The following is a 10,483-nucleotide window of genomic DNA, read 5'->3' on the forward strand; positions in this document are numbered from 1 at the left end:
ACAAAATTCAAAAAATAGCAAAAAACACAAAACATGCCTGGAAAAATGGCATAACATACAAATTTAACTTCTTTGAATGGAGACTGTTGAATAGGTAAGCCTGCCCAAATAAAGTCTTATTTGCTAAACAGTATATTTTAGAAAGGAAGGATTGGGTCTCCCTGTTGGACCCCCTTACCAACGTCAGAGCCGCCTTTGCGTTCGGTCATCCATTGGCCAGAGGTCCAGAATGTCTTGGGGTCACAGGAGGTCAAATGAGCATAGGCTTCTTCCAGGGGTTTTGGGATACCTAAAGACTGTTGGAGTTGCAAGCAAGAGACAAAAGGCAGATACTGTATCGAGATGGATGGAGAGATGAACTACTGTCAGCCCTACCTTCAATTCCTACAAGAGATGGGATGATGCAAGCAAGAGGAATAAAAGTACATGGTGGTCACCATCCTCATCGCCAACGGGCACCTGCTTGCATCTAACATCAAAAGCAGCAAGATAGTTAGGAACCCTGGCACAGCAGGGCAGCTGCCAAACGGGGTCATGGCAAAAGTAGCTGGGAGCTTCTCCAGAGATATCACACCCACAGCTCTCAAGGGTCATGGCTTAAGGCAAACTCGGAGGAGGAGGAGAATCACCAAGGCCTTTATGGAACTCAGCAGAGAGGAATTCTTGACTCTTTGAGACTCTGAGTTTGATTAACTCATGCAGCCCCTCAGCCAGGGGCTTCCAATTAAAAGACCAAGAGGTGCCCCAATGCTTCCTTCTAAGTCAGTGATGGCGAACCTTTTAGAGACTGAGTGCCCAAACTGCAACCCAAAACCCACTTATGCATCGTCGGATGCCGGGTGGGTGTGGCCCATTGGCTGGGTGTGGCCCATTGGGTGGGCATGGCCAATTGGGTGGGTGTGGCTGCGGTGGTAACGGCAGACTGGGTGGGACTACAAAGTTCAATCAATCAATTCCAACTTTGCAAGATCTTTTTTTTCCCCGAGAAGTTGAAATTGACTGATTGATTGAACTTTTTTTTTTTTTTTGCACACGGTGGTGGAGGCCTAAAGCGAAAAGGTTTTATAAAACCCAGCTGAAGACCTAGGACTGGGGCAACGGCACGCGTGCCCACAGAGAGGGCTCTGAGTGCCACCTCTGGCACCCGTGCCATAGGTTCGCCACCACTGTTCTAAGTGCTTTGAGTTGCTCTCCTGGTTGATCAGAGTGTTATTGGGGTGGGGATGGATGGGGGAGGGCAGAATCCAATTATCTCCAGGGAATTCTTTTGATAGTGTTGATGGAAAGAGCTATGACTATTCAACAGGTACAAAAGGATGGACTTTCCAATTTGTTGGCATGAAGACAGAGGTGTAGGGGATAGGACAGGGATATTTTTACAAATGTTACTAAGAACACTGGGAGGTTTTAAATAAGAGTCACTTAGTCCAGCAGTTCCACCTTTGCAACATTAAAGGCTTACCTCAATTACTTTTGCTGCTCCATCAGTCATGGCTAGAGGGCATCCATAGAGAGCAGAAGAGGACACAAAAAGATATATCTTGGCAATCTGATGAACACGACTGCGAAAAGAGAAATATGTGAAGGTATACTCGGCATGCCTCCCCAAAACCCTTTTATGGCAGTTTTGAAACACTACCAGGAAAAGGACTTCGGAGGAAGCGATTAGGGGGCTGGAGGCTAAAACATATAAAGAACGGTTGCTAGAATTGGGGATGTCTAGTTTAATGAAAAGAAGGACAAGAGGTGACATGATAGCAGTCCTCCAGTATCTGAGGGGCTGTCACAAAGAAGAGGGAGTCAAGCTATTCTCCAAAGCACCTGAAGGCAGGACAAGAAGCAACGGATGGAAACTAATCAAGGAGAGAAGAAACTTAGAACTGAGGAGAAATTTCCTGACCGTGAGAACAATTAATCCATGGAATGACCTGCCTCCAGAAGTTGTGGATGTTCCATCACTTGAGGTTTTTAAGAAGAGATTAGACACCCACTTGTCTGAAATGGTCTAGGGTCTCCTGCTTGAGCAGAGGGTTGGATAGAAGACCTCCAAGGTCCCTTTCAACTCTGTTATTCTGAAGCAAGGGTGAATTGAAGACTCCATGGAGAGCAGAGCCCATGACTGCAGCAAAATGAGGAAGGGACCAGCTTCTCAGAATTCCTGGGTGGAATTCTGAACAAGGAGGGGACCTGGGATCGCCCACACATATTACAGGTAGCAGCTCCCCACCAGGAGACCATAATAGACTCCCATAGGTTTAGAACTCGGGGAGCCAAGGCCTTGCCATCTTTACTCAAGCCATGGTTTGTCAGCTTCACAAGGAGATAGGCTTTGCATACAGCCTCTCTTAATCACTTCTGGAAACTGCTGAATGTTCTTAATATCCAAAAAGCAATTACCCATTCAGTTTATTGTGGTAGTAGACCAGAGTGCTCTGTGAAAAATTGTCTGCTGTTATAAAAATGAATTTAAAAGAGATTATAGACGACGAACAGGTTTTACTGGATAAAACAGACTGAGGCTACTCTAGCTTTACAGCCTTCTCTAAGCACTTTACAGAGTCACTATTTAAAGCTGGGGTCCCCAAACCAGGGACACGGACCAGTATCTTTCTGTGGTACATTACTAACCGGGCTATGCAAGCGAGCAAAGATTCATCTGTGCATGCGTTAAATCTAGATAATGTATGAAACCACTCCCCCCCCACTCAGTCCGTAGAAATATTATTTTCCATGGAACTGGTGCCCAAAAGGCTGGGGACTACTGATTTTAAGGATCTAAAGACCAAAATCCATAAATGGAAAAGAAAGGACTATATGGTTGGATTATTTGATTAAAATATATGTTATTGTTTCTGGTCATTCTTAATGGACTTTTGCTCATGAGGATTGAATGAAAGGCTTTAAAATTGGTTTATAGATAAGAGATAAGAAAAGAAGAGATATTTTGTTGAAATATCAGAGAGGTTGATAATTTATTGAAGGTACTAAAATTGTACATTTAATGAATGAGGAAGTCATGTCTTTATATGTCTTTTCTTTTTTCTTTTTTACTACGGTAGTTAAATTGGTGGATTTAATCAACTATTATTATTAAACAAAAAAACCCACCAAACATTAACCCATGCCAGGATTTGAGAATACGCAGGAGATGTCCAAAGGCTTTGCATGGCTCCCATAAACCAGAGCAGTACCTCCAACAGGAATATCTCCTTTTATAACCTTCAGCCACAAGGCTCTCCTCAGCAGAGATGTCTTTCAGCTTCTTCCAGGCTGGGCAGGTGGTCACTTGGTCCACACGCTGTCCCCAGGCATCAAAATGCAATAATCTAGGAGGGTTTAGCTCACACTCACGGCCCAAGAAGTCAATTTCATCTCTCAAATGATCTCCAAACCGTTCCAGGTCAATGTTCACCTCAGCAAACACCTACACGGTCAATGCATAAATATGGAACATGAAGAGGTGGTGGTAGGACAGGAACCAGAAAGTAATTTTGAAAGGAACAAAGGAAACCTAGTTGAAGGGCTGCTGATTTCTTTCGTATTTGGCCAGTAGTTTCATCTGATGTTGCTTCTTCAAATAAGCTAAGTTTGTGGTCACCTCTCAGTGTCTTTCCTAAAGAACACTCAGAATGTATATGAGCTCAGTTTTAAGCTCAGTTCACTGTTTTCCAATCATCCTTTTCTTGGGTAAAACAATTGATGAAAATACAGCGTTGAAAAGGGATATATGAATCCAAGTTTTTGTTGGCTCCTTTTCGTGATAGTTATCTCCAATCCAGGATTGGAAATATGTCCATCTGTCAGAGCACAGGAATTGAGAAATTCTCCCAGAGTTTGTTTAGGTCTTTAGCCTGAGCGGGAATCTAATGCATGATTTGTCTTTGGGCATCCGGAGGAAAAAACAAATATAGATTCTTTAAATGAGTGTCAATACTTTAAGTGCACAGGTAGTCCTTAACTTATAACTGTTTGTTTAACAACAGTTCAAAGTTACGAAGGCCTTGGACAAAGTGACCCAACCTTTGAGTGGCTGGTGATATGAATGATTTACTTATGGTGGAATATTACAAAGTGTGTGACATTTGTTGTACATAAATGATTTAACAATTGTTGGGTTGCAGTGTATAAACAACCTGCCTCCAGAAGCTGTGGATGCTCCAACACTGGAAGTTTTTAAGAAGAGACTGGACAACCATTTGTCTGAAACGGTACAGGGTTTCCTGCCTGAGCAGGGGGTTGGACTAGATGACCTCCAAGGTCCCTTCCAACTCATTGTTATTGTTATTATTATTAGGTAAAGGTGGTGGAAAATGTCACTCACTCAATGTGGCTGAGTCAGAACTCCAAACCGCGTCAGCCACCACGGCTAATGGTGTGAACTGCAATATTAGAAGGACCACAGCTGCTTAACTTGTATTTGCTATAAGTTGAAATACGTTTTTGTATAATCATTTGTTTGCAATGGTATTGTATCAATATTGCAACTCTATTGCCATAATTTAATGAGTGAACCAGATCATTGCTGTTTTTTCTTCTTCTTCTTCCAAATTTGTGTTTCCTGAATTCAGGATGCTCATGTAATCATTCCATTCCATTCTCCTATTTCCTAACCACCCATCTCCCTCAGATAAGCAACGTTATGCAATATATGCAAAAGGTGTTTGTTTAAAGATTCCCCCTCCTTTTGTTGATGTTGCAGTTACACATAAACAGCAGAGTACATTCTAAAGGTAGTCTTCACTTAATGAGAACCAGTGAGTGTTCAAAGTTATGATAGTATTCTAAAAACAGGGAAACACCGAAATTTAAAACTTCTTCCTGACTACTTCAGGAAAAACATGACTCCAGCTCTGCCGTCACAACTCCAAAAGGAGATGAGTTCTTTTCATGGAAACTCAGTTTACTCCCCCCACCCCACAAACATATTAAGTCCCCAACCATTTTCTACAGATTAATATTCTTCTGCTGGTTTTCCTTCCTTCTCAGCATGGTGTAAACTGCCCTGTCCTATTTTTCAACCGCAGACCAGCTGGTTGGGGGGAGAAAATTGGATAGTAGCACACCTTTGAAGAAAATTGAAGGGGGGGGGGCACTCCTACACAAGAGGTTAATGGAAACAGCCACCGTCTCTCTTATGGCTTAAGGCCCTGTCAGGAAGGGAGGAAGACTCTGTGTTCTTAATCTTTGGCATTAAAAAAGTGTAAGCTATGCTTGGAAAAGATGCTGAGAAACGAAGCTGCCCTTTGGCTGCTAAGGTGAAAGAGCACCTTTTGTGCCCCCACCCCCAGTATTTTCATTTCCCCCTTCTTCCAGCTTTTTGCCCCTGCAAGCACAGATGGGGACCTCTCCCAAATCTGAGGTGCAGAGAACTGGAGCTTTCCGCCCTCGTTGGTGCTGTCATTAGAACCACCAGGCTGGAAGGGGCCTCCGAGGTCTTCTAGACCACCCCCGCGCCCGGACGCGCGGCGGTTCCCAACCGGGTGCGCATTTCACTCTCCAGTCCCTACCGGGTTAAGGCACCTGGGCCGGGGGCGCAGGAGCAAAAGCGGTGGGTGGGTGGGAGGGAAGGGGGCAGCAAAAGAGGCGGAGAAGCGCCGAGCCAGCCTGGCAACCCCGACCGTCGAGCCCCCCGTCTTGCGCCCGCCTCCCTCGGGACCCACCTGGGCAGGTAGGTGGGCTCTCAGGTAAGCCTGGAGCAAGGGGTCTTCCAGGTAGGGGTTCCCGATCCGAGGCGCTTCCATGGTTGCAAGCCTGGCAGAGGGCTCCTCCAGCGCTCCGCAGCTTCCCGTAACCCTCTAACCCTCCCGGCCCTCGCAGGGCGTTCCCCACCCGGACTCGGGGGCAGGAGGGGCGGTTCTCCTCGTGTAGGAAAAGCGCAACTGTTGGAAGCAGAGCAGGTCGGATCGCAGCTCTTCCACCGGCCAGAGCGGGGCTGGGCTGGACCCAAGAGGGGCTGGCCGGAGGCTCGGGACGCCAAACGGGTGGCAGGCAGCCCTCGGGGCTCTCGGTTGCTCCTGGCCACAGGAACACCCCCCCCAACTGACCCCCGCCCGGGGCAAAAGAAGGGGGCAAAAGCGAGAGCCGGGCAACCTCTGCAGCGCCCCCGCAAGCGCAGGGCGAGCTCCCCAAAGGAGGACGCGACATTGCCCCGGGGCGTCTCCAGTAGATCTGCTCCGATCGCCAAGAAAACTCTTGTTTTTCTTTATTTTATTATTCATACTAAATAGATATTCAAAGGAGATTTTTTTTTCTCTACCTTTGCCTGCCCCTTAAATTATTGTTCTTCAGTTCCCTATCGCTTAAATTATTAGCATAAAGTATATATTTTCTTCAATTGGCTATTCCTTAAATTATTGTTAAAAAGAGTTTTTTCTCTTCAGTTGCCTGCCCCTTAAACTATTACTAAAAAGATTTTTTTTTTCCCTCGTCAGTTGCTTGTTGCATTGATTTAAAAACAAACTGGGGCATAAAATGCATTGATTTAAAAAAAACAAAAACAAAATGAAAACATGTCAATTGGTATGTAAAATTAATCCACAGATTTATTTTCACCCATAATGTCTTTTTGGTTTTCATCATCTTCTTTCTTTTGCCCTTTAAATGTTTTGAAACAAATGTTTAAAGCTTTAAATCAATAATAAAAACAAATAACCCCCTCGCAACTGAGATAGTACACATTGACTGTTCTGAGAATTGTAACATATGTTTATTTACTCATGTTTTATGTTCAAGCTACAATGTCCTTTTTCATCGTCTTCAGTTACATTTTATCCAGCCATTTATTTTGCCCCGTAAATGTTTTAAAATTAAAAAATTAAAAGGTTTCAAAAAAAAAAAAGAGTGAAAGGCAAAGAATGCAACAAAAACAGCAATGCATAAAATGCGGAGTTTAAAAGGAGAAAAATTCAGAGATATTTCAGAGGCAGAATCTGGGGACGGAAGCATCCCATAATCCAGGAAGGTGCTGCTGGCAATTTGTGCTCATTCAAAGTATGCAGAGGCATAGAAATTCTTTTTTTAAAAAAATAACCGATCATGCATAAACAAAACTTTAGAAAAAGTTCTATGTAATTCTTGTTTAAAAAAATTTAAAAAAAATTTTAAATTTTAATTTCTTGATTGATGACACTAGCCTATGTTTAATGATTTTTTTTAACAGAATCTTGCTTGCGTGAGAAATCAATGCAATCGTGGGATAGTTGGAGCTTAATTGGAATGGACCTCTGGAATGTTGTCTTTCCAGTCCTGTTTTGAAAAGAACACTGGAGACTCTCCTAAAGGCGCACACGTACACACTTCTTTCTCCTCCAGGTCATGTCCTTCCCCAGATGGCTTCTTTCACGTTCGTAATTCTTTGCTACAGTTTTCCTCTCAGAGAAGAATAGCCATCGTAAACCAAAGACTGATCCAGAGAGACTGCTTTAGAGCTGTAAGAACCAGCCTTCTCTTCTCTGTCCACAAGGCAGTCGTCCTCCTGACACCACCTGCGGAAGGTAAGGAGAAAGCCGCCTGTCTTCAAATTAAAACGGCGTTTCCCAGTTTCAGACCCCGTCTACCTCAACATTGCTTCCTGTTGCTAGGATTTAAAGGGGATGGCGCATCCTGGACACCGAGTATATTTCCAGAATCCAGGAATGAAATTTGGCTCTCATAACCAGTTAGAAAGCTGCCTGTGTGATAGCAAGGCCTTGCAGAGAAAGACCAGAGGGTTACGTGGGGGTAGGGGGCAGAACATTCCTTTTTTTTTTTTTTTACCTAATTTGCAAACCTGAAATTATATCGCCTAAAGTTTGTCCAATTTCAGTAGAATAATTTTAGGCTTGAAGCGGATTTTAAAGTTCAAAAGGGTAGCTGCTGTCGTCTCAAATCCTTAATTTTTAAAAGTCGGGGAGGGGAGGGAGGCAAGGGGTAACCCAATTTGTGCCACTAAAAATCACACATAAGTTCAGGAGAGCTGGGGGAAACTCATCATTTTTCTTCTGCAAACTCCAGTCAGTTCTCTGGCCTCATGTCAGGTGCTTGTCCTATTCAAGCTGCTATTTCTCAATTTTCAGAGCAGCTGCTGCAGCCATAGAGCAAAATTGTTTCCCAACTTAATGTGTGCAATATTTTGGGTTTCTCAGTCTTTGCTTTGATATTAGATTTAATGGGTACCTCTGAGCAGCGTAGATATTTGTGGCTGATGCACCAGCCCTGGCGGCGTGCTCCAGCAGAAGGACTCCTGCGGGGAATACATGCATAGTCAATTAAACATTTCTGATTTGCTTCCTAATGAGATCTAATGGGATCTACCCTGTAACCCGAATCGTCTCAACACTTGACCACATGGAGAACTCTTTATTGTGGGCAACAATTTGGAAGCTCCTTTTAAAGTCTTCCTATTCATCCTCATTAGCAGCATTCCAGGAACCTCTTTCTCTTAAAGAAAGGACTTCCTGCTTGTTTTTTAGCCACGGCCAAACTTGATTTTAGGAGAAAAGTTAACAGCATTTAACTGTTAGCATTTATAGAAGACAAGACTAATTTTACTGATGTTAAGTTTAATCCAAGCTCAAAATCTGTAGGTTTCCCTGTCTCCCTGATGGATTCAGTTTTGTACTGTTAACTTTGGTGTTTTTACATTTCTCCCCATTGCTCTCTACTGCCATCTTCAGTGCCGCACTTACTACATGCAGTAAGTACATGGTCTAATTAATGTTCTAGTTTCCATCAGCTCTAAGGCTTGAGTTCAGTTTTGGTTTTCTGTCTGGTCCAGCTTTCCAAAAAGAGCCCCTTTCTCTGTGCTTCATTTTGTACTGGAGAATCTTTGCCCTTTTTAAAGCATTACACACAAACTCTGATTGCTGGCTTGTTTAAGGGGATTATCATTCAACGTCTTTCTCAGCAACATTCAACAATTAATTTTATGGTAAGCAAGCGAAAGATTTCGAGGCACTTGCTTCATTACCTTCATAGATCCATGCCAGAGAATAGGCAAAGTCTCTCGCTGCAAGTTGCCACTCAGCTTCTCCCTTCGAGTCCATTCTTGGAACAAACTGCTTGAGTTTTTGCAGATTATTCTGAACTATTTGCACAGAGGTTTGCAGTTCGGACTGTCGGGTAGCTGCCTCCAATTTGGTCTGCAAGGAAACCCTCAAGTCACAGAACAAACACTCATAATAACTCAAATCACCTCGGGCTAGCAGAAGAAATTACTCAACTGCTACTTCTCTGGAGATAGGATTCTCTATTCCCCTAAGACTGTTGCAAAAAAATAAGGATAAGTTTAGTGGCACCTCAGAATGAACTGGTTATACAAGCATCTGTGAATCAGAGAAGAGGGTCAATCTTTATTCTGGCTAAGGACTGCATTGGTCTTTTGAGGGTTACATACCTCAAAATTAGTGGATGGGACAACTGATGTAAGAAGTGGCAGTAAATTCTGATTGTGCTACTTAAAAGACCAATGGGAGATGATGAGGCTGACTGAGCCTGCTGCTTCTACTAGGTGCCTCTCAAATTTTAACATTTATCGGTGGTGTGACAAACTCATTTATTGGTGTCTGCAGAAAGCTTACCTGGGCAGTGGAGAAAAAGACATCCAGCGCTTTTCCTTGGCTCTTGAGAATGCAGCGCAGAACATCCAGGGACAGGATGTTAGTAGTTCCCTCCCAGATGGGTAGTACCTGGGGAGGGGGGGAAGAGAGGCAGAGCTGGAGAAGCAGATGCCAGAGGGACAACCTCGAGGAGTAAATTGGGCTGACCGAGGATAACAGTCCCAAAGTCTCCCAATAGTTTTCACATTTCTGTGAATGAATGTTCTGCACTTTAATGTGTCCTTCTCACCAGAATTGCTTAAAAATAAATCAGTTCTCAGTAATGACCTTAGAAATGTTATTTTTTAACATTTTCTTTTGTAAGGGAATCTGTTTTCCAAACAAACTTGGAACATCTCCAAGTGTTGTGGAATGCCACTATTAACGTTCTCAAAGGTGAATATTCCATTTAATAGGCTTTTAATTTCTTTACGAAAGAACTTTCTGAGTATTCAGAGGCCTGAATTACTTTTTCCCCTTCATGATCTCAGAAGTCTGCGATAACAAAGCTTAGGAAGAAAAAGTGAAACAAAGGAACTAAGGTGCAGATTTGTCGTCTTGTTTCTTCTCTCTAAAATAGCAGCAGACTGCAAGAAGGAGTAAGGAGAAGGAGTAAAAAAATAAATGAAAAAGTCCAGTGCTTTTTACCTGGGTATCCCGGAGCAAAACAGGCAGGCATGTATCTTCCATGAAGCCCTGTCCTCCAAAACACTCCAGGCCTTCTGAACTCACAGCAACAGCCTGAAACACAAAATGACTCGTTTACACATCTGACAAATAAGCCAGGCTGAGAGAAGGACAAACAACAATCCACCAGATACATAAATGTTAGAATCTATTTTTGCTTTTGTGCATTTGATCTTTAAAGACATCTCAGCCCCCTTGACTGGAGGGGCCCTGCCTGCTTA

The 10,483-nt window shown here is 43.4% G+C and overlaps 2 protein-coding genes across 2 annotated transcripts in view; both read right to left on the reverse strand.

The window, feature by feature from the left end:
• The window catches only part of LOC107288801 (acyl-CoA dehydrogenase family member 11-like), a 20,269-nt gene extending 14,528 nt beyond the window's left edge, over positions 1–5,741 (reverse strand). The window contains exons 1-4 of the mRNA XM_015817450.1: positions 5,661–5,741; positions 3,192–3,424; positions 1,463–1,562; positions 179–296 (exon numbers count right to left, since the gene is read on the reverse strand). Of these exons, the coding sequence (XP_015672936.1) occupies positions 179–296; positions 1,463–1,562; positions 3,192–3,424; positions 5,661–5,741 (532 nt within the window). The remainder of the gene's footprint in view (positions 1–178; positions 297–1,462; positions 1,563–3,191; positions 3,425–5,660) is intronic.
• Positions 5,742–7,243: 1,502 nt separating this feature from the next.
• LOC107288790 (acyl-CoA dehydrogenase family member 11-like) overlaps positions 7,244–10,483 on the reverse strand; it is a 9,676-nt gene continuing 6,436 nt past the window's right edge. Inside the window, 5 exon segments of the mRNA XM_015817439.2 lie at positions 7,244–7,484; positions 8,155–8,221; positions 8,948–9,119; positions 9,558–9,665; positions 10,224–10,319. Of these exon segments, the coding sequence (XP_015672925.2) occupies positions 7,358–7,484; positions 8,155–8,221; positions 8,948–9,119; positions 9,558–9,665; positions 10,224–10,319 (570 nt within the window). The 3' untranslated portion in view covers positions 7,244–7,357.

This window comes from Protobothrops mucrosquamatus, unplaced genomic scaffold, assembly GCF_001527695.2.
Source record: "Protobothrops mucrosquamatus isolate PMUCROS unplaced genomic scaffold, P.Mucros_1.0 scaffold593, whole genome shotgun sequence".
NCBI classification, from domain to species: domain Eukaryota; kingdom Metazoa; phylum Chordata; class Lepidosauria; order Squamata; family Viperidae; genus Protobothrops; species Protobothrops mucrosquamatus.